The sequence below is a fragment of the Eretmochelys imbricata genome, chromosome 10 (genome assembly GCF_965152235.1).
Source record: "Eretmochelys imbricata isolate rEreImb1 chromosome 10, rEreImb1.hap1, whole genome shotgun sequence".
Classification (NCBI taxonomy): Eukaryota; Metazoa; Chordata; order Testudines; family Cheloniidae; genus Eretmochelys; species Eretmochelys imbricata.
The window spans coordinates 78,930,165-78,958,163 of NC_135581.1; the positions used below are offsets into that span (position 1 = coordinate 78,930,165).

The 27,999-nt window shown below is 46.0% G+C and overlaps 1 protein-coding gene and 1 non-coding gene across 2 annotated transcripts; one reads left to right on the plus strand and one right to left on the minus strand.

The window, feature by feature from the left end:
* Nucleotides 1-3,211: 3,211 nt before the first annotated feature.
* TRNAQ-CUG (transfer RNA glutamine (anticodon CUG)) lies at nucleotides 3,212-3,283 on the minus strand. Its single transcript has one exon. It is a non-coding gene; the product is annotated as a tRNA-Gln (tRNA).
* Nucleotides 3,284-3,964: 681 nt separating this feature from the next.
* RAB11A (RAB11A, member RAS oncogene family) lies at nucleotides 3,965-27,999 on the plus strand. The gene is made up of 5 exons (XM_077828181.1): nucleotides 3,965-4,123; nucleotides 14,312-14,507; nucleotides 15,919-16,112; nucleotides 19,026-19,106; nucleotides 26,322-27,999. The coding sequence occupies exons 1-5, from the start codon at nucleotides 4,084-4,086 to the stop codon at nucleotides 26,459-26,461; spliced, it is 651 nt and encodes a 216-aa protein (XP_077684307.1). The 5' UTR covers nucleotides 3,965-4,083; the 3' UTR covers nucleotides 26,462-27,999.

A 27,999-nucleotide genomic window follows, 5' to 3' on the forward strand; every position in this document is an offset into this window, starting at 1 on the left:
TTAGGTCGACGCAAGGCAGCTTAGTCAAGCTAACTCTGTAAGCATCTACACTAAAATGTAGCTACCACCAATGTAATTTGCCCACTACACTGAGGGCACGTCTACACTACCAGGTTAAGTCGACCTAAGTTACGCAACTCCAGCTATGTGATTAATGTAGCTGGAGTCGACGTAGCTGAAGTCGACTTATTGCGGTGTCTACACTGCGCTGGGTTAACAGGAGAAACTCTCCCGTCGACTTACTTTATGCTTCTCGTTCCGGTGGAGTACCGGAGTTGATGGGAGAGTGATCTGCATCAATATAGTGGGTCTTCATTAGACCCGCTAAATTGACCCCCGGTGGATCGATCGCCGCAGTGTCAATCCCCAATAAGTGTAGACATACTCTGACTTAATAATGCCACCTCCACGAGAGGTGTAGCACTTAGGTTGCTATAGTTAGGTCGATAGTGTCAGTGTAGGTTACTTACATTGACTGTTTGCTGCCTTACAGAAGCCATCCCACAATGCCCCACGCTGACTGTTAAATTGGTGCAAGTGTTCCTGGTGAGGACACTCACTGCCAAGACAAGGAGCATAGTGTGGACATGCCAAAGCGATTTAATTACTGCAGTGGCTGTACATCGAACTAACTTCGATTGATATAATTTTGTAGTGTCAACATATCCTGAGAAATAGGCGCCGACTCAGTGGGTTCTCTGGGGCTCAAGCACTCACAGAAAAAAAATAGGGGATGCTCAGCACCCACTAGCCACAGTGATTCGGGCCCTGGGGCTGGCTGCTGATCAGCTGTTTAGCAGGCAGGAGGTGCTTGGGAGAGGGGAGGCAGAGAGCAGGGAGCGGCAGGCGGGGGGGGCTCAAGGGAGAGGGCAGAGTGGGGGTGGGAAGCGGCGGAGTGAGGGCAGAGTCTCAGGGGAGGGGGCAGAGTGGGGGTGGGAAGAGGTAGAGTGTGGGCAGGGCCTCAGGGCAGAGCAGGGATGGAGCACCCACCAGGAAAAATACAAGTCAGCTCTTGTGCCCTGAGACACAGAATGTAATCTATCCTGCAGAAGAAGACCTGAGATTGGCACAGGACGGCTGATTCAGGCTCGCAGGGCTATAACGTTGCAGTGCAGACATTTGGGCTCAGACAGGGCTCTATGACCCCAGGACAGGAGGCAGATGGGTCTTAGAGCCCAGGCATCTACAATGCAGTTTTCAGACTAGCAGCCTGAATCAGCTGACCTGATCTCTGAGCTATGGGTTTTTATCACAATGGGGACACATCAGGAGAAACTAAGTGACTTACCCAGGGTCACAGAGCCAGGCTGTGGTAGACGAAGAAATGAAACCCAGATCTCCCGAGTGCCAATCTAGTCCCCTAACCGCTAGACCATCCTTCTTCTTTAATAGCTGAACTGCTACTACATAATTTGTTATTTTATTGTAAATCAATGTCTCTACTCAATCTTTTATTTTCAGTGCTACAGAAAGCTGCACACTGGTGTTAATTTAACAGCATAATGTATTTTTAAACAACAAAAATGAATATGTTAAAGGGTTTCTTCTTATCCCAAAGAACAGTGCTTGACATTCATAACTCTCCTTAATGCTACTGGGCTACACGGAGTATGAGAATATTCCGCTTAATTATGTGGATGAGTAACGTATCAATTCCACTGCTGAAAACAATCCTGTGGCAGAAGAAGAAATTTTAAAGTCTCCAGTTCAATTACATGGCCATGAATATCATTTTGACTTCTCACATCTTGATCTCAATCATGTGCCATGGAAGTCAATGGCAAAGCTCTCATTGACTTCCATTGAAATGAATTCGACCCCTATAAAATAAGCATGTCAGGGACTGTACCCAAGCATGATTGCTTTATGTTAGACTGCCTTTAAACAACACTCATTTTCCCAACAATATTTTTTTGCTCACCTGTGTCTTTTCTGATCCCTTGCTAAGAGGGACATTGCGGTACCGGATTTTTATTCTGGGCTTCATGCAGGACAAAGGGATTGCCATGTTTTTCCACGTTCAAGGCTGTTTCTCCTTTGGCCCAAGCTAATGTTTGAATATCTTTCTCTTCTGCTCCCTCCTCCTAAATGAGTCTTTCAAACCCTCCCTGAATTTATTGGGACAGTCTTCCTCTGCCAAGCAGAACTTTATGGCCTACTCCTTCCCCCAATAGTTAATTTCTTCAGGAGAAGGATACCTCCTAAAGATATAAAGATCTTTAAGACTAGAGACAGGCTTGATCCAAAACCTACCCAGTCTTTGAACGGAGGTGATGTGAAGTGGAGCACGCTGTTCTTTCATTATGCTCCTGAATAGATCTAGATTTCTCTAACTCTTTCTACAGACGCAGCATGTTTACAGAGATCTCCCCACCCGAGACTCAGTCCTACCCACTTCCCTCTCCAAGCCCCAGCACCACGAGCCCCCTACATACTGGCCTGTTTCACAGTCTGAAATATTAGCTTACCTTCCCTGTCCTTGTTGATGTGACAGTTCTGCCAAGTCACTGACTTCTCACAGGAGACTCCCACATCTGGAGCCCATTTTCTTCAGTTGACTGTTGCACAGAGTGCCATGCTTGGTAATACCTAAAGTACAAAACCCACCATGTAAAACTCCTGTGCTATGTTGTTCACACCTTGTGGGTGATAAGTTACTTGTACGCAAAGCATCCAGAGGGTGCTTTGGAGTCATAAGACCAAAGAAAGCTATGTGAAGGCTGCACATTGTTAATTCAAGTACTTCCCTGCTAATACCTGTATTGAAGAGATTCGACTTAGCCGAGGCAAAGGGACTCAAGCCCCAACTCAGCTTTGATTTGCTTGTACCTTGGATGGCTTCAGCCCACATTGTGCTGTTGCTGAGGGGTGTGGGAGCCTGGCTGAGTCTCCCAGCTGAGCTAGCTCTAGGCTGCTCTTTGTAAAGAAACGGCTGCATGGCTTCACACGTTGTCGCCTTCTGAATATTAACCCACCCCTAATGAGACATTAATAATAATTAATAATGGCAATAGAAGAACTATATATCAACTACTGGGATGCAAACAATAACTCCCCCATGCACTTAGGCTGGGTAAGGTTCCAAAGTGATAAACAATTTATTTTTATTGAAAATAATGATTCTGTTACTAGAAACTCACGGGAAGGGCTGTGTGAGATGGAGAGGAAACCTTCCCTCTCTGTGCAGCTCGGGGGGAGGGCGAAAAGGAACAGGTTCCACCGAGATTTGAACTCGGATCGCTGGATTCAGAGTCCAGAGTGCTAACCATTACACCATGGAACCGCCTGGGCACTAAGGCGCCCCCGCGGCCTCTCATCCTTGCTGCGGGCGGGCTCCGACCAACCGCCAGAGACCCGCGGCTAGGTGCCCCGACCCAGCTCCCCAGCCCGGCCTGCTGAGGCCTGCGGGGTGCTGCCCGTCCGGCGCCGCGGAGCCGAAAGGAGCAGCCCGGTGTGTGCCCCGCCGGGGCCGGGCCCAGGGGCTCAGAGCAGGAGCGGGCGAAAGGGGGCGGAGCGGCGGACAGAGCCAGTCCCGGCCCCTCGCTGGTGCGGTCCCAGGGGAGCGGGGGGCAGGCGGGCTCCCTATGGCCAGGGCTACGGGGGGGAGGGGGGCACGTCTGTGGGGCACGGAGAGGAGTCGCGGGAGCGTCAGGGCCCCAGCCTATTGCAAGGCCCCGGGGCCGGGGCCGGGGCCGGGGTAGCGCTCGGAGAGACGGGCACTGAGGCGCGCAGCGATACGGCGCTGTAGGGGCCGGGTCGAAATCACGGCATGGGCCGGGGCGGGAGCGTCCGCCCGCAAAGCCCCGCCCCAGCGCGGGAGGCGGAGGCGGAGGCGGAGGGAGACCGGCCCGGCCCCGCCCCGCCCCGCCCGTGGGCAGAGTCAGCGTGGTGACCCCGGAAGGGCTGCCCCCCGGCCCTGCTCCCTGGGCGCGGCAGCCGTGCTGGTGACCCCGGAAGTAGTTCTCCGGTGGGGGGCGGGGCGGGGCGCCGGGAGCGGAAGTGCCGCAGCGGCCGTAAGGAGGGGCCCCGGGTTCGGCTGCTGACTCCTGCGGCGGCGGCGGCTCCTCTCTGGCTCCGCGCACCATGGGCACCCGCGACGACGAGTACGACTATCTCTTCAAAGGTAGGCGGGCCGGCCGCTAGCCCCGCCCCGGCCCCGCGGGGGGCTCTGCCCTCGGGGAGGGGTCACCTCTCCGGGGCGGGGGGGAGGGGAGTGGAATCGCCTCCCAGGCCCTGCAACCCTCAGCGCCGTCCGCAGCAGGGACAGCTCGTCCCGGAGCCCCTGCCCCGCGATAGAGAGGCCCCTACGGAGCATCTCTTGGGGCACGTCCCCCATTCTGGGCCAGCCTCTCCTCCCCCAAGTGCGGGGGGGGGGGGAGAGCAGAGGGAGGAGCAGCCCCCCTCCCTTTCTGGGCCAGCCCTGTGAACGTGCAAGATGCTCCCTGGGATGCTCCAGTCCCTGGGCCAGGGCCCTGAATTGAAAGGCCCACGGGGAAATCGGACTCCTCTCCAATATCTTCTGACCTAGCCTTACCCGCGTCGTGGACCGGGACAAGGTGTCTCTTGGTGGTACTGGTTGGTGTGCCCCCGCCTCTGACGTTGGCTGAGAGGATGCCTTGAAGTGTATTCCGGAGGTTGCTTCACTATAGAAACTAGTTCGTAAGCCACTTCCGTCATCCTCCCAGGGCAACCTCCTTGTCTTTGATTTCTCTCTGGGGGGTTGAGTAAACCCCAAGATTGGTTTTCTTTTGTGGGACTGAGGAAATGGTTTGCAGAGATGCTTATTCTTGGTTTGATAGGGTAACCAGTAATTTAACATTTATATTTCCGTTTCTAATTATAATCAAACTATAAGATGGAGACCTGCCATTTAAAGCTATCTGTTTTGGAGGGAGCCTTATTATTGCTCAAAGAAGGCTGAGGGATGATCACCAAAGAGAAAACTCCAGAAACCCTTTCAGATTTTCTGCCCTTGTAGAGTGTTGGTTTAAAATATGGAGGTGTGAGTATTGATATACTAGCCTTGGAGTGGTTGGCTGTAGCTTTCGACAAGCCTACTCTAAAATGACCAACTAAATCTTGGGGCAGTTTTAATGTGAAACAGCCATCGTGGGCTATGATCTTTGTGCAGTGCTGCTGCTCTGCTTCTGAACTAAGAGAGCAGTCAATAATGTGCTGAATAAAATAACTAGTGGTTATGCAGAGGGAGAGTAGAAGTCACTTCCTATTACAGTTTACAAGTTAAACACTATTCAGGTAGAACTGTGCTTTTTCAAGGGTTGACATCGGCTCATAAGCACAATTTTATGCAGTAGTAAATATTGCATTACTTGCCTCATACTGTGTTGGAGTTCTGCTCCAGGGATTACTGTAACCATTATCTCACTCCCACTGATCTCACTTCCTGTCTTGTCACTTCATAAAGCTCCCGGAAGATTAAGGCAGAAATTCCTTGTTTTCCAAGGCCTAAGCAGATTTTTCTCATTTTGGTTCAACTGAGTTTTGTTAAAGATGCATCAGAATGTACAAAATGGTCTATTTAACATTTATCTTTCTGCCGAATGAAACAGCAGTTGGAAATCTTCACAAGTAAGACATGCTGCAAAAGCACAGTGAAATGGTGACGTTGAGTATTTACTAACTTTAAATCAAACACTTAAATTGCCTATTTTGAAAATATTTCAGATGTAACCACATGCTGTAATGCTATAGTGGAAATCTGCATGTACTGAACACTGGATTGAAAATATTAGTTTGTACCTTGTAATAGCAAAGGAGCTCTGAAATGTTCCTGTCATAGTACTTAAGGATGAACTTCAAAAGAGAGAATGTAAAGGTTTTCTCTCCCTATATTTAATTGTGCAATAACTTAAGTAAACTTTTCTGTATGTTCTTCCATTTGGAAAGCAGCTTTTTACCGTACTTTTCCCTAAATACAACCATATGTCAGGGTAAATGTATATTACAACTAAAACCAAGTCAGGGAATCTGGTTACAACAGCAAGTTACCTGGCAAGTTACAATCCATTTCCCTTTTTGCACTGTAGAAAAGCCATCCTGGTAGTCATTAATTTAAGTACATCCAATGCTCTTGTCTTGGTTACACTACTGTTTACACTGAATTATTAAACCACCATCTTAAATCACAAACACTCCAAAAATTGTATAAATTGGAGATATTAAAGGATAAGTCTTTTGTATGGAAAAATGCAAAATTAGTTTAAATTTATATAAACTGATTACTTCTCTAATCCAAATGTTACACATTTATCTCCAGAAGAAGGAAATGCAAGAAAAAAAAAGTGAGCATAAGGGAGGTCTTATGGATGAGGAGATTGAACTCAATCTTCAACCTACCTTAAAGTGGGTGATATCTTCTATTCCTGCTCTCTATCTCCTCCCACCCCCACCCAGTGGATTAAACACTCCTCCTCCCCTGTTTGTATAGGACCTACAATGTTTGTTCTGCAGAATCGGAGGCTGACACCTTATCACCAAATCTGTGTTGATAATGCTGGTGCTTAGGGTATGGGCCAACTTACACTACAGTGACAATTAGTCAGAGGAGCTGTTGCAATTTAGCTGTCTCCTGACTCTGTCGTTCAAGGCTTTAGCATGGTTCAGTGGGACTTTCAAAAATTGGGTTGTCATTTCTGGCTGTCCCACTCCAGTGTGTTGCCCTTCAGGTTCCTATCTTTGGACTGCCTGAAAGACACCAATGGCCAGAGTACTCAGAGGCTGCACTGCAGAAAGCAGATGAGATCTATGATCTTCAGTTACTTAAGTTTTTTTTACTCTTATTTTGCGGGGGCGGGGGGGATCATTGTAACAACCACTGCCCTCTTATGACCCTATTTAGGATTAGATCTGAATTTATCAATATAAAATGTATACCCATGTTGTAGAACCAGCCTGTTATCTAAGCAGCAGATCACTCCTTAGAGTAGACAGGAAAGGTAGACACAGTGTTGCCCACTGTGAATTTATGTATTGGATATATTACAGGAATCTTAAGGTGACTTTGCTGTACATTGTCAGTTACACCTTCTGGGAAACTCTTCCATGCTCATCCTGATCTTTCAGTTCTGTAAAAGAATCTTTTGTAGGTACTATTCCAACCAAAATGATGGTTCTATATTTATGGAAATAAGTTGTCCAACTGGCTGGATGTTTCGTTGAGCTATAGCTCAGTGAGCCAGCAAACTCACTTCCCTATTTCTGAATTTGGGCCTGACTGCACTGACAATCAGCTGACTATTAGATATGCTTGACAGGAGGAGTTGTTGCATCTTGCTTATTTTTCTCCAACTTGATTACTAAATCAAAGAAGCTCTGCTAAAGCTGCACAAACCTGTTGGTCTGGGTTTCAGACCTTGCATTACTGTCTCATACTTGCTCTGTTTATGGAAAAACCGGTCACTTGAAAGCCACTGCTATTTGGAATGGTAGTAAACCCTATTTGGGCCTCTTTCTCCATTACAAGTGAAGGCATTTTCTTGTGATGTAGCAAGTCTCATTGCTGATGAATGTAGAGAACAAGATTTGTATTTATTCATTTGTATTATAGTAGTACCTAGAGGCTCCAGCTGAGTTGTGTATTACAAATACACAGAACAGACTGTCCCTTACCCCAAAATGCTTATGGTGTTAGTATAAGATGAGACAATAGGTGGATAATCTTGTGCCCTCCCCCTTTGTTTAACAGTGAGAGGATAACCATAATGTGTTATCACTGCTTAACAACTGCCTAGCCATTGTAGAGAGGTTTTGATCATCACAGCATAAGTCAGTTTTAAGGAGAGAGATGAAGCAGAGTGTAGTAACTTTGCAGACTCTTGTAGAGTACCTCACATGTATAAGGGATATAAAGACATAATAAAATATAGGAAAGGTTTGTTATTAGCTACGGCTCTCTGTGGTGGGAACAAAAGCATAAATATTAAATCCAAGTGTTTTCAGAAGTAACCCTTCAATACCTGTAGATGTGTCCTAAACTTTATGATGATGCGCTTAGCTGTTGTATTCCACCCCATAGGTGGCTGTATTTCATTAATGGGTGAAATGACACTTTCAAAGGGCTTTTAGTAAGGGGCTATACAGAAATGAATCTTTATCAGTGATACATTAGACAATGCAAATTTGTAGTTATGGGTTCACCATTAATGTTTAAACTGGAGTCGGAGAATATAATTTCACTAGCTAGTTGAAACACTCTAGAAAATAGTTGCTTTTAAGCTTTAAGGCAAAGGTTAAACATGGGAACAAAAGCTGTACGGCTTTTGTCATTGGCTTTTCATCTTATTTGGTTTTCATGCAGCCTACGGTGCTGAATTTATATTCATGTTTTAGACTTGTACAGCACTCAATCTAGAGAATATAATACAAAAAATCAAACTACTAAAGGAATTTCATTTTGTTTACCAAAATACTGGAAATGCCATGGCAGTAGCAATAGTAAAACTACTAACATTTAGCCAAATTGTTGGTGTTGTAAAGTGTTGTACAAGTGCTTAGTATCATGCTAACACTAATTGCACGAGCTAAACATAAATCGGATAAGGACTCCCTTTTAGGAGGATGGCCAACTATTAGAAATTGTAATCTCTTTGATTTTTTTGATCTTCTAGATCGTGGACATACAACCAAAGCTAGCATCACATGTTTAAAGGACCGTGTCAAGGGTTTTAAGCCTGGTTTGATTTCTTTAATTGCCACTCACAAGAAAGCAGTCTCCTAAACTGTAAATAGATTTAGGCTATCAACAGTTCAGTTGCTATTACAGTTGACTCTAGTATGATTTAACAAAAGTATAATATTTTCCCCATTGCACAGTGGTTAACTATAAATATATCCAAAGATCTGTTCACTTGGATGCTGTTTTCACAGAGATTTGGTCATGCTGAGGATGAAAACAGCCATATTTTTTTACCTTCATTCACCAATAACAAGAAAATAACCTGGCAGGGGAGAGTGAACTCACAAATGAGAAATAATGTTTTGCAATCAGATAAGCTGATTAAAAAGGAAGTGTCTCAATTGAAAACTGGGAAAACACTTGCCAAGGCGCTTTTTAAAAATACTGTATTCAGTTTCAGTTTGCTAGCAAAGAGTAATGAGCTGTACTGTTCGGTAAGAAAGTGGCTCTTGGGAAGCTGGGTTATGGAAGCACTCTGGGCCTCATTCTGCTGCTGTGAGGGCTGAGGCTGATACAGATGCCCAGCCTTAATGCTCTATACAAGCCTGAGTCGTTGTCTTGTAGCCTTTTTTTTTTTAAACCTTGTCTCCCATCTGCTCTCTCTACCTTGATACTTCTCAGATCCCTATTGCCATATGCAGATATAGACTGCTCCAAAGTAGGGGACTTTCTGTCTTACATCCTAGATCAGTGACTGCTAATGCCCATTGTGTGGCAAATTTAGGCCTTGAAACAAATGCCATAAAACCCATTGGAAACCCCAGAGTTGCATACATAATTACATTCCAGCCCTGATGGTTATAGACCTTTGAATTACACTTTGGTCATCATAGTTTTTTCTCTCACACTTCAGTTTTGACGAGAATTTTAGTAGCTGTTCTAACTTTTGGAGCTAGAAACACACTGCACAATCTGAAAGCAGGGGATTAAGCTTCTGAATGATTTAAAATCTTAATTTTTAAGAATTCACGAGAATATTGGATGGTATCAAAATGCCAAAATTGAAGTGGGTACATGGGGAGGGAAGAAGAGGCTAAGTGTTACCAAACTTAGTTTTCAATATCTGTGTGTTAGCTATGAACAGCTTCTTAATAGTTTTTAAAAGAAGAATAATCTTGCCTTGGCTTTGCCTCTGTCAGGCTTAGAGCTGAGTCTTATCTGCTGATGTTGTGCGAAGTTCCCCTGCCATGTACAAGAGGAGCTACAATGGCCCAATTAAGTGGAGAAAATACAGAGATGGGGGAAGAGAATCTGAGGGCTGGTCTACGCTGGCAACATTCAAGTGCTGCCGTGGCAGTGCTTTAACGCGGCTTGTATAGTCGTGGCAGAGAGCTCTCCCAGTGCTCTAAAAAACCCACCTCCATGAGGGGCACAGCTACCCGGCCTGAAATATGCTGCGCTCAGGGGGGTGTTTTTTCACACCCCTGAGCTTCAAGAAAGTTGCAGCGCTGTAAAGTGCCAGTGTGGACAAGCCCTTGATATTTTCTTCACTTCATTGGATCACTGTAGCTCCTTTTGAAATTGGCACGGTAAATGTTCTCTGTTAGCAACAGCGTGGGACTCAGGCTAGTTGAGAGAGAACCCTGGCAAGTTTTGTGGAATGACTGAAGTTTTTCATGTTTAATACTCAGGAAAAATAGCAAATATTGGTGATGGTGGGAGCAGGGATAGCTAAGCTAGCTGATATCCATGCTACAGAATCATACTGCACAACCTGCTGGGGATAGGGAACTTGGGGAAAGCAGAAATTTACCTAAACAAGAAAACTCTTCAATCCCTAGCATAACAACTGGATGCTAGGTATTGATGATTATACGAGATATAACTTGGTTAAAAGGGGTTTGAAGGGTTCCCCCTCCCAATAACTTCTACAAGTATGCAATTTCTGTGATTGTAAAGCTATTTAAAAATTTGGCCTAACCTTGCCAAAATAGATTAATAAATTCCAAGGCCAGAAGGGACCATTGTGATCATTTAGTCTGACCTCCTGTGTAACAAAGGCCATAGAACGTCCCCAAAATAATTCCTAGAGCAAATCCTCTAGGCAAAAAATAATCTAATCTGGATTTTAGAATGGTCAGTGAAGGAAACTCCACCATGACCCTTAGTAAAGTGTTCCACTGGTTCATTACTTTTACCATTAAAAATTTACACCTTATTTCCAATCTGAATTTGTCTAGCTTCAACTTCCAGTCACTGGATCCTGTTATACCTTTCTCTGCTAGATTAAGTATGTGTTACCCATGTTGGTACTTAGACAAATCAAGTCACCTCCTTAACCTTGTTAAGATACATATATTGAGCTCTGATTCTCTCAACATGCCTTAGTTTCTAATCTTTTAATCATTCTCATGGCTATTCTCTGACACCTCTCCAGTTTATAACATCCTTCTCAAATTGTGGGGACTGGAACTGGATGCAGTATTCCAGCAGCAGTCGCACCAGTGCCAAATGCAGAGGTGAAGACCTCTCTACAGGTACTTGAGATTCCCATGCTTATGCGTCTAAAGATTTCATTAGTCCTGTTGGTTAGTGAGCTTTGCCAACAAAACGAAAACCCTATGGTAAATTGTCAGGTGACACGGATACACTTAAAACTCCAGAGGGAATTCTGTGCAGCAAAAAAAAAAAAAAATTCTGCACACATTTTAAAATTCTGCAGATTTTATTTGTCAAACATGAGGCTTCAGCATGGCAGTGGGGAGCACAGGCCACTGGCTGCACAGAGGTGGGAGATCAACCTGCATTCTCTCTCCCCCAGGGCATGGACTTGGCAGTGAGGTTGCACCTGACCCAGAGACAGCGCAATGGCTGGACCTGCCTCAGAAACACCCCGGGGCCCTCCCCCACCCAGTCAAGCACACTGGTTGTGGCAGGCAGGCTCAGCCTGGCAGGATCCGGGTGTGGGAGGGCTTAGTGGGGGGAGGGGGAGGATCCAGGTGTGGGGTGAGGAGTTTCTGTGTGGGACAGTCTGGGTGCGGGCAGCTCAGTGGGGATCTGGATGCACAGGGGCTTGTTGGGAGGTGCAGGTGGTTAGAGCTCAGCGAGGGTGAGGGGTCTGGGTGTTGGGGGAGTGTGGCTTGGTGGGGGTCTGGGTGCAGCTGGTTGGGGCTCAGTGGGGTGGGACTCTGGGTGCAGGGGGCTCGTTAGGGTGGTCCAGGTGCATAGAAATGGGGCTTGTCGGGGTGGGGGTTTGAGTGTGGGGGGGCTCAATGGGGAGTGGTCCGGGTGCAGAGGTGGGGGTCTGAATGCAGTGGGGTGGGGCTTGCTGGAGGATCTGGGTGGACAGACCCCCCATATAGTGACCCCTCCCCCTGCAGTTAAGGAGCAATGGGGCAAGAAGTGTGTGTGTGTGGGGGGGGGCCTAGCCCTGTGTAGCTCTCGGGAGAGCCAGGTGTGGGTGTATGTGCGGGTGGCTCAGTGGAGGAGTTCTGGGTGCATGGGGTGAGATTCGGCTGGGGGTCTGGATGCATTGGGGGGAGGGGTCTGACCTGGCACCGGTGAGGGCATCTCCAGCGTCCCCATAGTGATTTACCTCTCAGCTGGCTGCTCTGGGAACCTGCAACCACTCGCCCACGCTGCTGTGGAGGGGCATGTGACCACTCTTGTGGCTTCCCTTTGCTTCTTGCTCAGCAAGACATTTTTCTGCAGGGAAGCAAAGAAATCTGCAAATTCTGCACGTGCGCAGTGGAGCAGAAATCCCCCAGGAGTAAATTAAATAGACTTGTCCCTTGCACCTGGGTTGTTACAGTCCTGCATCTCCTACGTTAGCAAAATCAGCTATGGGAGGACAACTGAAATTTGACAATATTGAACTGTCGTTCTTGAATAAAAGCCAGATTCTGTCTGTATCAAATGTGGATGTGTCAAGCCTAATAAACTATCAGCTATCTAAACAAATGGTTAACCGAGACTTTGTGCTGTGTACAACTTCTGCAGCATGGCTAGCTTCTTGCAGAGTCAGCTGGCAGAGGAAGCCAGAAAGAGGTTTTAATGAAGTACTCCCTCTAAGGCCATTCTTGATGCTAATGTGTGTGTTGCTTTTTGTGGCAAGGGGGGGGGGGAGTTCAGAAGGTGCGTCACTAGTGCAATGGCCTTTATAATAAAGGAAAATTCCTCTTAGTGTTTTTTTTTAATTAATTTTTTAAATCAGGCACAGAAGACACTGTCCACTGTGTCTGAAACTGGGAAGGCTGCTGCATTAAGCTGCAGCAGTTCTCTGCAGACTTAGAACTCAGTCTGGGCTTGGTTTTTAATACTTGAGCTGTGTTTAATTACACCATTCCACTCTTCTTAGACCTTGGCCGAGTGTGACTATTTCAGAAGGCATCCTCAACATACCTGTGCTGGAATACTAAATGCTAAATCTGAGGTGCTATGAGCAAATATTGCAGACTTTTAAAAACAAATGTTGGCCAGCAAAATCATTTGCCATGCAGTTGTGGGCTCTCCTTTGCTGTTGCTGGTGTTGACTCACTCCCAGGGTATCTGCCTTCCTCTCTAGGCCCACCCTTGTCCTGTTTATGTTCCCTGTTATCAGTGCAGTGTTTTATCACTGTCAGGGCATAGGATCATCCTACTGGGCCACTGTTGCTGTGAATTGAAGGAGTGGCATGGCTAGGGTTTGAATGTGTCCCCTCCACTCTGTTGTGAGCCCTTAGGTTATACCCAAGCCTACCTCTATCCCTGTTATACCCAAGCCTATATCACCGTCTCCAGGAATTGGATTTTGGACCTTCTGTCAGTCTCCTTCTGCAAATGTAACCATAGCTGAATCCCCAAACCATAGCTGGTGTGAAGTTGTGCTGTAGCCCTAAGGGGCCGGGTTCCTGTGTCTGGATGAGCTGGATTTAATCGGCAGGCGAAATGGCGGTGGCTCTAATATCTTTCTGCTCTACTCATTCTGGAGCTGGGCAAAGGCCAAAACTACCCTGGTGTGATGGACGGCTCTAAATTAGACTGGCTAAAGCAGCACCCTAAAGCAAATGCTGCCAGCAGAGGATTGCTGAATGTGTTGGGCTGTGGCTTTGCTTGTATCCTACCAGACCCAAGAAGGTGACAAAGGTGACTGTTGGGTTTTTTGCATCCCAGGGATTCCCCTGGTGTTAGGAATCCCTGACTTTCCCCTTGGGGAAGCTTGTGGTCCCCTGCCAAAAGACACAAAGGAGATCTAGTTGAGGGCCAGGATCTGATCCACAGGACTCTTGTTACAGAAACACAACTGATAAACTCCAGCTGACTTTACTCCAAGGATCACCTTGATGTGAAATTCAAGTTGTTGGCCCTTGTGAGGTGCTCAGATATGGCTCATTACCATAATAAGTAGCTAGATAGTTAACTATGGAGTATTTTACTACTCTGGGAGATTAAGATTTGAATTAAATAATGGTAAAAAGAGCCTCTTCAAATGGTGGTGGTTTTGGTATCTCCACTTGCTTGGAAGCGTGGAGGATATTTGAGCAGTTAAATTAAGACAGCTGGCTTGGCTTTGCTGCCGCCTTTTTCCCATATCTCACCATGAAAAGTAAATGTTTCTGTGAATAAAGTTAATTATAAAAATTGCTCAGTATACGTGCAGGTGGTGTGCAGTTCTGACGACTCTTGTCTTGTCTTCAGTTGTACTTATCGGAGACTCTGGTGTGGGCAAGAGTAACCTCCTTTCTCGCTTCACGCGCAATGAGTTTAACTTGGAGAGCAAAAGCACGATTGGAGTGGAATTCGCAACCAGGAGCATTCAAGTCGACGGCAAGACGATAAAGGCTCAGATATGGGACACAGCAGGACAGGAACGGTACCGAGCTATAACATCAGCGTAAGTGATAAGCAGAGTGTGTATTTTTACGAGAACTAGTGTTTGGTTCCACTTTTCTCCTGAATCGGAGAGAACTCGGAATCCTTTGTGCCATAATGAATGCTGGAAAACATCTCCCTGTAAAGTGGTGAAGCCTGAGAATGGTAAAGGCATGGTATTGTGCGTGTGCAAACTCACTGAACTCTAATGTCCTTGACATCTGTGTGGTATGATAGGTTTCAGGATTAAAAATGGTCTTCAGTGTTTTATATTTGATTAATTTGGCCCCCTTCAGAAGCACAGTGTATGGGACTGTTTGGGGCCTGTTAGGCCTCAAACAATTTATATTGGTGGGAGGAAATGGGATATTTGGGATCTTATAAAGTACATCAGATGTCCCTAATATATGGATGGAATTCTGGAGTAACAGTCTTAAACCAAACCCCAGGTTCTTTAGTCAGTTCCTGACCAAGTCACCATACTTGTCTGCTTCTCTGTCCAGCTGCAAGTGGCAATATTACTTGCCCACTGTGCAGGGCTGGATTAACTCTCCTGTGGTGCCGGGGCTACTAGATTTTTGTGGGGCACCTGGGGGTTTGGAGTAGGGTAGTGGGCTCAGGCAGGGGATTAGGGCGTGGGGTGCAGGCTCTGGTCAGGTGGCGCTTACCTTGGGTGGCTCCTGGTTGGTGGTGCAGCTGGGCTAAGGCAGAATCTCTGCCTCCCCTGGCTCAATGCTCTTCTGCTCCCTGAGGTGACTGGCGTGTCCAGCCCCTAGGCAGAGGGGCCAGGCTGCTCTGCAAGGTGCGTGCTGCCCGTGCCTGCAGGCCGCCCCTGCAGCTCCCCTTGGCAGGGGTACCCAGCCAATGGGAGCTGCAGAGCCAGTGCTGGGAGCAGGGGTAGTGTGCAGAGATTCCCTGAACGCCCCTCGCCTAGGAGCTGCAAGGGCACATCGATGAGCTGGCGCTTGCAACTCCAGGCCCAGGGGGCGCTGAGGCTCAGGGGACGGATTAAAAGAAGCAGTGGGCTGCATAGGGCCTGCGGGGCTCCCCCCCTTAGCTGCAGCCCCTAAAGCCCCTGCATTAATCCAGCCCTGCCACTGTGTAAAGAGCTTGGAGATGCAGCTAACTACAAACTATTTATAACCCCTTTTAAATTTTTTGCTCTGAGGTTTTATCATAAAAGCAGAAACCCTAATGCTTTAGTGGACACTACTAGTCCCCATGCAGCGGCCTTAGCTAATTGGAATAACTGCCTGGCTTAAAGCACAAGGTAAATGAGAACAAAATGAAACTGAGTCTGCTTATTTTAAGAATGGATTGTCAGACAGCACAGCAAGTCAGATTTGATTCACCTTCTGTTACGACACAGAGGAACACTGTTTGTTTGAATCATGTTGTTCGTTGCTGATTCAAGAATACATGTCTGCCCCCAGGTACTACCGTGGGGCTGTTGGGGCTTTGTTGGTTTATGACATTGCCAAGCACCTTACCTATGAAAACGTGGAGCGATGGTTGAAAGAATTGAGAGACCACGCTGACAGTAACATCGTCATTATGTTGGTGGGTAATAAGAGTGATTTGCGTCACCTTCGCGCAGTCCCTACGGATGAGGCCAGAGCTTTTGCAGGTTAGTGGATTAAATATAGTGTGTTGATGATAACCCCTCTCTGGGGATTTGAGTTCTTTGCAGCCAAATACAGACAGGCTTTTAAAGAACAAAGGATTGAGTTGTTACTTGCCCTCTCAGCCCACTGTTAACACTTCCCCGTAGACATCAGTGCTTTTCTTTCAGCAAGCGGCCTAATGGCACTAATATCGATGCTATTCCTTGGATCAGCTGGAGGCATTTGTGCAGTGACACTATCCATTTAAACCCAGATGCAGCATCTTATGTGTTCCTGAGCTCCAACACTCAGGGATGCTAAGACCCTAAGTCTCCCTTGTGTAGTAGCACTGCTGATCCCTCCAACCAGCCTTTATTTTGGCAGCAGCACGTGACCAGCTGGGGGAGGCTAGCCCCCAGCCCCACCCCTTCTGCCCAAGGCCCTGCCCCTTCCGCACCTTCCCCCTCGGAGTCTGGGGGGGGCCCACTGCGGCTGCTGGCCCCACCCCAGGCTAGCATCCCTAGCCCTGAAGCACCAGGAGGGCAGGTGCTCCTGCCCCAGCACCAGAAGGGTGGGTGCTGCTGAGCAGGAAGCAGGATGGGGGAGGGGCCACACCTGGCTGTTTGGGGGACGCACAGCCTCCCCCAGCCTGATAACCAGTGCCCATGCTTCATTTGATTTACAACTGTAGACAGCAGTGAAGAAGGCAAATATAAAGACATGGACTGTTCAACTTGTTTTTGAACACACCCAGCAGGTACCAAACTCAACTGGTAAGGCCTTTTTAATCAAATGAGAGCTTTGTCTCTCAGACTCGTCGACTTTAAGGCCAGAAGGGACCATTGTAATCAGCTCAGTCCTGTGCAATTAAATTCTGGGGTCACCTGCCTGGGTCAGTCATTGCCATCTTCATAAACAACAAGTTTCAGGCCAAGTTTCTTTTGTAGTGGAACATGGCTTTGGGTTCCCTGCATTAATAATAGTTAGTCATTGATTTATGCAGGTGCTTGCACACAGCTTGTGGCCAAGTGAGGATGTTTGCCTGGAAGTAGAGGACACTCAAACTGCATTTTGGACTCAAAATCCCTGAGGATTGTTCCCCTCTGACACAGTCTTATTCAATTAAGTCAGTTTCAAAGGGGCAGCTTTGAGATGCTTCCAGGAGGGTTTCCCCCTTTCATGTAACACTTAACATCCAAACATGAGGTTGAGAGAATGGAAGAAGCAACATGGAAGTCAATCTTAAAACAACTAAAACCGACTCCTTGTCCCTCCCCTCGCTCTGAGTGATCACTCATTGCCTGAGGAGACACACCTTAGTGCTCTGGTGATGTTGAAGTGAGGTGCCATAATGTCTGGGGGGGGTTGTTAAAGTTTGGGTACCAAGCTCTCCTTTACATGACACTGGAACAACACCCTAATCTTACCCCTTCAGAAGCAGCACTGCCTTGTTCAAGAAGTCACCTCATAGTGTTGCTGTGGCGGGGCAGAGAAATGGGACTAGATGAGGAGTAATCCTGGAAGCTCCCCCACTGTGTGGACATGCTATAAAGCTGTGTGTGTCAACCTTTCCAGACTACTCTACCCCTTTCAAGAGTCTGATTTGTCATATACCCCCAACTTTCACCTCACTTCAACTTACAAAATCAGACATAAAAAGACAAGTGTCATAATTCACAGTTACTGAAAAGTGCTGACTTTATTTTTTACCATATAATTATAATAGTCAATTGGAATATAAATATTGTACTTACATTTCAGTGTATAGTATAGAGCAAAAAGAACAAATCATTGTCTCTGAAACATTAGTTTGTACTGACTTCGCTAGTGCTTTTTATGTAGCGTGTTGTAAAGCTAGGCAAATACCTCCATGAGTTGATGTACCCCTTGGAAGACCTCTGAGTACCCCTAGCGGTGCACACACCCCTGCTTGAGAGCCACTGCTATAAAGTCTCACTAGCACATATTGGGGTGATAAGCCTCTGGGGTAAACTGGTGCCTAAAACATGCAGCATGTGAGTGTGTTGTTACTGGCACTGGGCATTTATGGCAGGTGGCCATCCTAGTGTCCCCTCATGGTATGGGGAGGCCTTGCAGGCATGGTTCCCTCAACTAACTCTCTTCTGGAGTTCAGAAATAAACCACCCTCATCCAGAGTCTTTAAACAATATTCCCCCTACTTTTAGGGTCTAATTTGTTTAGTTGGCCTACCCCCAAAGAGAGCTTCCCTTTAGGTGCAGGGATCCCCCAGCCTCCTCCTTGGCACAGGAGCCCAAAGCCCAACAAGGAGGGCTGTGCTTATTAATTCAGGACAGCTGTGGCCTCTAACCAGCTCCTCCCCAGCTGGCCCTTCTTACCTGAGTGCTTTTCTCCCTGGGTTTGGAGAGCTTCCTGGGTAGTAACCTTCTTCTGGTGGTGTCTCCCTGCTTTCAGAGAAGAGGCAGAATATATACAGCCCTCTTTCCCAGAGCTGGTCCTGGTTGGTTGGAAGAGCAGGGAGCCTTGCCCCTCCCTCTTTACAAGGCTCCGGGCCCTGGACCCTTAAAGGAACAGTAGCACACATTTCCCCAAACACAAAGTAGTCTCCCTGTGACCACTTCCTCTCTCCCCATAGCTGCCTCTGCCCTTTTCTTAATCCCTTGAGTACCTCAGAACCCCCCAAACCTCTCAGCAGGGTCATGCTACAGAACAAGGCTTGACTGACCCCCTAGACGCTATTGTCCTTAAGGGGACAGACTACCCCTGTTACAGCACTGTTCTCCTTACACCCTTTAGAAGAGAGAACATTTGTTTTCATAACTACACTTATATTGATACACAAGGTTTTCAACACGAACGCCAATAAATCTGGTCTTTGGCACAGGAGGGCTGCTTGATGGGAATCACTTGTGCGATGCCTGCACTGTAATTTACGATCTCTCTCTCTGCCCACACAGAAAAGAACGGCTTATCATTTATTGAGACATCTGCTTTAGACTCTACGAATGTGGAAGCTGCTTTCCAGACTATTCTGACAGGTGAGCCTCATAGTGCTTTGTGCGGTCTGTGTGTGCTGTTCAGGGGAGGAACTGCAGATTGCGTGCATCTTTGCCATTTGAACATGCAATTTTTCCTAGATTTAGAGACCGCAGGCCAGATTCTTTAGCCTGCTGATTACAGCACTAGCCTAGGACTTGGGAGACCCGGGTTTAATTTGCTGCTCTGTCACAGACATCCTGTGTGATCTTAGGCAAGTCACTTAACCCCTCTATGGCACAGCTCCCCATCTGTAAAAATTGGAGAGAGCAGCCCTACCCTACCTCATATGAGGGTTGTGAGGATAAAGACTGTGAGGCACTCGGATGTTATGGTGCTGGGGCCATGCAGGTACATTAGATGTTCTCCACTCTGCACAAGCAGTACATAGTGGCTGGAAACTGGCCACATCTGTGTGAGGGTAATGCCCAGCAGGCATGGCACAGCACCAGCATAGCCAGCTTGACTCCCGCTTCCTGCAGCATGCTGAGTTCTGACAGCTCTCCCTAGTTGATTGCCCCTTGCGGGCTATAGTCAGCCAGTGCAGATTAGAACAGCCCAGAGGGCCCTCTAAACTGCTATAACCAACACAAGACCAGGTCTGGAGTAGAACCAACCACAGCATCAGGGAGCTGCAACCAGCCCCTCTGTGGTGCCCCTGCCACTATACTCAGCAATGAGTCTAGCCCATACACCTTTGCATCTGTCCTGTGCCTGCCCGGCTGACCTGTCCTGGTAGGAGTGCTGTCCTACTTCTAAAATATACCTGTCTCTCTCTTGTTCAGCACCCACCCACCCTCCATCCTTGTGGTAGGAGGCACTAGGCTATGTTTGAATGTGGCGTTATCTGGAAAATGCCCATGTATAGGCCAGAGAATTTAATACTTTGTGTCTTTAAAATGCACTGAAGAGGACCATACTGCCAGCAGCTGTATTAGAATGTGAAAATATTAGAGGAGAGAACTTGCACACAATCATTCAATATTCATGAATTACCTTAGAGATCACTTTGAGGAAGGACAATTACTTATTGCAATTGATCTTGTCTGAGCTTACATCTGTTGTACATACAATGAAGCAGTCCTTGCTGATTACTAGGTAGTTTGCATGTTTTTTCAAGAACAGACAGGTATTGGTTAACAAACAAGGGAAGTACCCAAAGTGTCAGGATTTTTTTAAAGAATGCTACACATTTGAGACAGATTCTCTTCTTCATGAATTTCCTGTTTAATAGAACTTAATTATTACTGCAATTGAAATTACATTTTTAATGTTTCTTGGAGGCTCTTGAAATGCTTTTTTAAACCCCAGATCCCTCAGCATCCCTGTACATAAGTGTACCCATTTTACAGACAGGTGAACAGAGGCCCAAGGAGGTTAATTGACTTGCCCAGGTCCATGTAGAGCTGGGGGCAGAGCTGGGATTAGCATGCAGGAGTCCTGATTCCCAGTTTCTCCTCTAACCACCATTTGTGGCTCTTTTTTAAAAAACAAACAAAACAACAACTTCCAATCATTCATTGGTGGTTGCTATGAATACTAAAATTAAGGCTGAAAGAATAAATTCCATAAAACTGGAAAACACAAGGAACATTATCAACCTGTATATCTATTGATGCTATCTCTGGATGTGGGGCAGGGGAGTGGTTGACATCTAATAGGTAGACCACATTAGACAGGTGCTAGCAAGCTTGTTGTATTCCTGTCTTCTCCATCCACTTCCATTTCAGGCAGTCCGCAAGGTTCAGCCTGAGACATGCCCATTTTGCACAAGTGTCTTGGTGGAGGGCAGTTAGAAAGACTGCTTCTCTCGAGTCCCAGCAACCAAATACCCTCACCATCTCCCAGAGTCATGTACGTTGATCACATGGTAAAATGTACATAAATGTCAGAATGTGCACAGTGTGTGTTTATGGATGCGTTCTACACTTCAAACTGAATAGCTTCTCTTCAGCTACACTGCCCACCCCATCTTGACTATTGGGAGAGGTAAGGACCCTTGGCACAGGTGTTAGTATTTAGCTTTAGTTCAGCTCTGGCAGTGTAAAGGAAACGGAAATCTGGAAATCCAGCAGATAGAATGTGCTGTATAGGTTGGTTTCTTCCAAAGCTGTCAAATTATGTATAACTCATCAGCAAATTGCCCCTAGTTTATTGCTGCACCATACTGTTCCATAATGGCATTTGCTGAGGCTGAAAGTTTGTTTGCACCAGGCTGCAGTCTGATCTACATACAGCTGGGCGACAGTCAGACTAATGCCATGGGGAAGCAATTTACCTCTTGGGGAATAGCTAGATGAATGAAGGCTGTTTTCAAAGCAGCCTGTACTACCTTGTCTTACATGCCCTTATCAGCATCTTTTATTCCAGAAGTTGTTTTTGATTATAATTAGTGGAAGTTCTATTTCCGTGCTTAATTTTCCTTTATGAGGTGCATTTTGTAATTGGAGAATAAGTGAATCAAATCCGCCCTCACTGGCTTCGGGAAGGTTTGGTTGCTGCTCAACAAATGTAGATGTTCCCTGCGTGTTGGTGACAGTGTATTAGATAAAGAATTGTTGGGCGTGCAGATGGTGTTCCTGTTCGGGGGAGTTGGATCATGTTTAAGGAAACGCTTCTACTGATTAGAGAGCATGTGGCTTGTTCTAGTTGAGCTCCTGTGTCAGGGAGATAAAATGAAGTAAATATATTAGCAGCAGGTTGCCGCCAGCCACACTTCAACTGGCATGTGAAGGATGAATGTTCTCCCAGTAAACTTCTTGAAAACACTTGTCATAGCTGGCTCTTTCTACCCAAAACCTACTAATGATTATGGGGGGTTACTTCAAGTGTGTGCAATTCAAATTGGTTGGCGCTACCCAACCCCTGCTTGTTCTGCACAGTTTACTCTTGGTAAAGGGTTATGGCCCTGACACCTCTACGAATAGGGTGTCTGAGGGTGAAGCACTTCTTATTCTTCTACAAAGCAAATCCGATCAGAGCCATAATAAACTGAAAACCCGACAGGCTAATAACCGATGTGACACACAGAAGGAGAGACTCTGAATGCTCCGTCACGTCCCCCAGTGTCAGCAGTGTTGGAACTGCGCTGCAAACTGGCTGCGACTGCTGTTTCCACATCTAGTCGCTTATGCAACCTTGCACAGAGCCGGTCTGACATGGTGTTTGAAAGCACTGGCAGCTAGCCTGCAGTAGGGCTCCCAACAGTGCTAACTGCACTCCAGCTGAGCTGGTGTGTGTTCTAGCTAGAGCCATTTCTCTGGAATGCGTAAGACCAGCGAGGCCAACTTCAGGGTTCTCCAGCACCTGATAAGAACAGTGCAATTCACTACACTTTTTTATTAAAAGCAGCTTTAAATGTTCGTGGGTATGGGAAGGATGATTCCCCTGCTGTTATGGCAGCTTACACATGTGCCCGTACTCCACCCCGATTGTAGGTGGAGGGGGGCAGAATGCCCTTCCTCAGTCTTGTTGCTCATGATGGGGTGTAGATGGAGTAGCAGCTCATACCTAGTGAGCGCCCAGCTTGGTGCAGGGTTCAGCTGCTCAGGAGGACAGGTTTTGGACTGTTACCAAATCAGGCAGTGTCTGTCCTTCTGCAGCCAAAGCAGATGATCCAAATGGCATTGTAAACAAGGCAACATTTAGACCTCGAGGGCCTGATTCCCATGGGCACTGCTGCACACTGCTCTGGCAATGCACGGGGGCCTTACAGTGAGTATTTGTTGTAACTACAGCCACTGTAAAACCTTCTGCATGGCCAGAGCAGTGTACAGGGGCCTGAGTGTAAGTGGGAATCTGGTCTCAAGCGTGTGCCATGCTGTCTCCTCCTTCCCCCTCACCAGCCTCTTTCTTGCTACTCTGCCCTTCCTTCTCACCTAGTGATTTGTAACGCTACTTCTATGGGGGGGTTCCTGCCAATGACAAACAATCTGGGGATTTTCCTGTTAAAGAGCTTGGTGCTTCTAAGAATGAGGGCAACACAGCCGTGGCCTAAGCAGGCCCTGTGCAAGGTTCCTCCTAGAGCAATGTCACTTGCCCAGCCCTGTTGTGGTAAAAGGCCTCTTCTGAGCAGAGATTGCTGATTACAATGAGCACTTCATAGGGACTGGGATTTTGTTGCTGAATGGATTGTAAAGTATTAATCTCTCTCCTCCTACATATCTTCACTAGCGTGCAATCCTTAGGGACTTGCCAGTTGTATAGCATAGGCCTTCATATGGTGATGATCTTCGTGCAGTCCTCAGAGCCTCTGCTGCTGATGCCACAAGATAATACCGTGCGGAGGGCAGGCTGTAGCTATCATATGTCGGACCAGGGTAAATTTGAGCACCCAAAGGAGGAATCAACAGTGCATCAGTCTGTGAACTGCCATCCAGTTCTTGGGTAGTGGTGGTGAGAGAGCTTGAAGCCTATAGGATACGGGGACATGAAAACAGAAGGCTCTCTTTTGTAAACTGCAAATCTTTGCTTGCAGCTGTGGAACAGGATGGGTGTGATGTCTAATGTTTCAGGGCTGTTGGTACTAATGCACTGGAGTGTGCGCTCAGGAATGCTTCTTCATGAAAGTACTGTTTTCAAGATTGGTGGCTGCAGAGGTTATCCACTGCTGAAGTGCTGCTGGTGAGTTATAACTATAAAGGCAACAGCATTCACTTGTTTTTAAATAGTAATAGGTCAGATTCTGCCCTTAGACATGCACAGGAAACTCTGACATCAGTAGGAGCAGAGCAATGGTAAAAGTTGGCCGGAAGATCTTGGTGCCTGAGGAGCTCTGATTCCACCCCACCCCACTCAGCAGTACTTCAGGGTGAAATGCCCTGTTGCATGATGAGCTGCATGTGCTATCTAAAGAAGAATAAGTGTTCCATGGGCGGTGATATGGTGTGTGGGTTTTTGGCTTGTAGAGCAGACTTTGTACGATGCATAAACTCAGTGTGGGCCTTTAGAATTGCTATCTCCGCAATCCTGCGGACTTAAGTGCTGGAGACCCGTTGGAGGAACGTGTATTTCATTGAAGTTCACCCCGTCTCCAACCTGAATTTGCTCCTATGCACAAGAGACCATTAATGCTATTTCAGGCTGCTTTGGAAAGACATGACTGAAAACTTTAGTAATTCTGAAACCAGAAACCCTCTTCCTTTCGGTGTGGCAACTGTTGGGTTTGCTTATATCAGCAATTCACTTGTGTAGCCAACTGTGTCAAACTGAGATGATCCTAACAGGTTCTTCCTCTTGTATTTAATGAGATGTGGGATGTCAGTTCTGAATACTTAACTTGCTGCTCTTCTCTGAACGAATGTGCCACTGGCAGATATTGGTATTTTCTTTGTATTATCAACAAGCCTTGTGCACTGGGCACGTGTGATTTTGTCCGTTTGCCCTGCTAGTCAGCATTCAGATGGCTGTATGCACTTGTGCTGTCTGTCCTGCAGGAGAACTTCAGGTCTGACTTGCCTCTTCGGTCCTTTGGTGACTGCATTTGCTGGGGTTTAACTTTGTTCACAACTTGTTCAAAAAAGCCCTTTCCTTGCACCTTTATCCCAGCCCCACTTTCTGGAAGCTCTTTTTCCAGCACACTTCCTATTAGCTACAGAAGCGGACACAGAGCTCTGTGTATTCAGCCCTTAGCAGCAAATGTTAGACTTATCTGTGCACGTTTGCTCAATTTGCTTGTGTTGAAATGTCCGGCTGTTCACTTTTAAGTAGTTTGTTGCTCACATTCTTAACAAATGCTACTCTCTAGTGGAAGAAATATTTCTTGGTTTGGGGTTAAATAAGGTGCCAGTCAGGCAATTGTTATCGTACCAATAACTGACTGAGACCCTCCAAAAGAACTCGGATCACAGCTTTCTGTGCAGCGAGGGATATTTGCTGAGCTATGCTTTTTCCTCATTCTGCCCCAGAAGAAAGAGTAAAGTGCAAATGTCTCGTACTCCAGCTGTCTGAACTCATATGGAACTCTTACAGCAGCATGGTGTACTGTGTAGTGTGGGGCAGCAAATGGCTAAGTGGAGAAGTTCAATTATTCCCCCTCCTCACCCCCCCCCCCCCCAAACAGTTCCCCTAGCTGTAGCAGAGTGTGAGACAGTACCAACTGGCATACTTCACTCTAGGGTAGCTTTGGACTAAGCTCAAAAAACTTTTCCACTTACCTAAGAAAAGCTTGAAAGAGGTCTGTAGTTTTGAATGAGAATTTGCATGAGATTCTCTCATTTACTCCTCCATTTTGAGGCAAGTTTCCTTGCTAAAGCCAGCTGTCTGCCCATGGTTACACTCTGCTTTCTTTCTTTCTCTTTGAGCATTTGAGATGCACTCATGATAGCTGCAAAAATGCTTAATGCCCATGGTCTGCTTTGCACTCATTACAGGCCATATTGAGGTGAGGTGAGGCGTCAAATCCAAGTGTGTGCTGCACCTTCGAGGCACTAGGAGTGGCACAAGAAGTTGAGCCGAGCTTTCCATTTCAAGCTTTATTTTTTCAGTCTGGAGTCCAAATTTTACCATAGATTTAAAGTCAGATCTTTGCTGTTCAGACATGGAGTACTTTCTGTAACTCTCCCCAGGTTACGAGTGTCTTGGATCTAAACAGAAACAAGGCCTGTCCCATAGTCTGGACACCTCTACAGAATTTTTTTAAAATCTAAGAATGCGTCTCCACCAGCAAATACATCAGACATAAGATAGGCCTGAGGGTCTTTTGGAGCAGAGGAGCAACTGCCCCTCTGAGCCCTCTCCAAAAGGTGGGAACATAGCTGCCAACCAGCTCCATTCATCCATGTTAGCATCTGCAGATGTATTCACAGCCTTACGCTCATCAGGAGCAAAAGCTGTCTACAGCTCTTAAAAACTAACATGGGCGTTTTAGTCTCCCATACCCTAAATCTCTTGCTAGCAAGTTCTGGCTACAGAATAGCTCTCTTCAAGGGAAGGAACAATAAAAGCAAAGGTGTAGAGAACTAGAAATAGTCTTGTAAAAAGCAAATGATCTGCCTTGGTCACAAGATACTGGAAATGTGATGGTACAGATTAACTGATCGTGAAAATATCTGTATGATGTTACCCACACAGCTGTACTTCTCATTTTGTTATGAGGTATTGGCAAACTTTGCTGGTTTATATATAAAGTCCAGAAGATGCTAAACTTGAGTAACTTATTGGTGTTGCTGTGATTGAAAATATGTATATAGTAACTGGTTCCTGTTCTTGTTTTCCAGAGATCTATCGTATTGTTTCTCAAAAGCAAATGTCAGACAGACGTGAAAATGATATGTCTCCAAGCAACAATGTGGTTCCCATCCATGTCCCACCAACCACTGAAAACAAACCAAAGATGCAGTGCTGTCAGAATATATAATTGTTTCTTCTTTCCTAAAAGGCTGTGTATATTCCCCAGGTCCAAGATTTAAATATATTTGTAATTCTTGTGGTTAATTCTTTGTGTTCAATTACTTCCTCTTATTATTCCTTCTGATCTTTTTCATGTCTTAACACTTTGATTTTAGTGTTAAAATCATTATTGCTTCCATATGGCTGCAGCATTTTCATAACTCTGACTCACCAGTCTTGGTTTAATAAATTGTTTGAAATTCTAATAGATTACTTTCCAACTTGATGACCACTAGTTGGGTTACTAGAATGTCATTTTGTAATCAAGCTCAGAAATGTTAATTCTAACCTTCCCAAAACATTACTGTCAATGTTAATGAACATCTCTGGGCTATTTAAACTAGATCATCTTTCCTAACTCCAGCTGTTATATCTAGCATCCAAAAATTGCTTATGAATCACCCATTGCTCTTAAATGCAATTTTACAGTAAAGCTAAATGTTTTGGTTACATCTTGAGGTGGTCAAGGTATGTGGATTTTTATTACTAAATATTAGGGCAAAAACTATTCTTGTTTTGCATCTAAGCTGGAGACTTCACTATGTGCAATGGTGCTCTTGAGTTCTAATTGTGCAAATGAGGTCATCATGGTAGGAGGCTGAAATGGGAGATACTAGTGGGAGCTCATTCAAGGTGCCTCTTGTGAAATAAGTCAAAGCAACATGAGCTAAGTAACGGATTCACTTTTCTCTCTTAATATTGGGACTTGCATCACTTTGTGTTGCCCAGGAACTGGACTCCATGGTGCTGGCAGTATGAGGATGAGAAAGTTCTTCCTTTCCACAATGAGTAGAAACTTGAGGGATATTGTATCATGTATCCATAGTTTATTTATATTTGCAAATGCTTAATGCTGGGGTCACCAACTTCCATGATGTCTAAAGAATTTATAAAGGACCCCTGCAACAGTGGCTCCACTCCATTGGAAGCATTGGTTAGTATAATCTGGAATAGTTTCCTTATTGAAAGTGTGTGTGGCTAATAGACTGATTTCAGTACAAGTCAGTCAGCAGTTGACATAGACTGTTGAGGGATGATAAGGTTGTGAATTGTGCCTTCTGTCACTACACTTTCGAAAGTACTGCAGAATACTCTCTCATCTCCAAACTGTCCACTAAATGGCTTGAATGATTGGCACTTAAACTCCTACAGTATTTAAAAAGCTATGAAAAACTGTTGGAGCAGGGTGGGTGGGAGGAAAGACATTCCTCAGACACTGATGCAATCAACCTAGAACATCGGTGTGTGGGCATGCACAAATTGCTGCATTGATTAGCCAACCTTTCGGTCTTGCGGTGCTCATGATGTGTAAGGCACACGGAAGGCATTGCTGTAGTCAGTCTTTTTTTTTAATCCATTTCTCCTATTTGTGTATCTGTTCTGAAGATGCTATTGGATCTGTTTGTAAATTACTTTGTATTTTATGCACGTTCTGTAACTTTTTTTTTTAAAGATTGATTTAAAATAGTCATTCATGATAATAAAGAATTACAGGGGACAATTCCA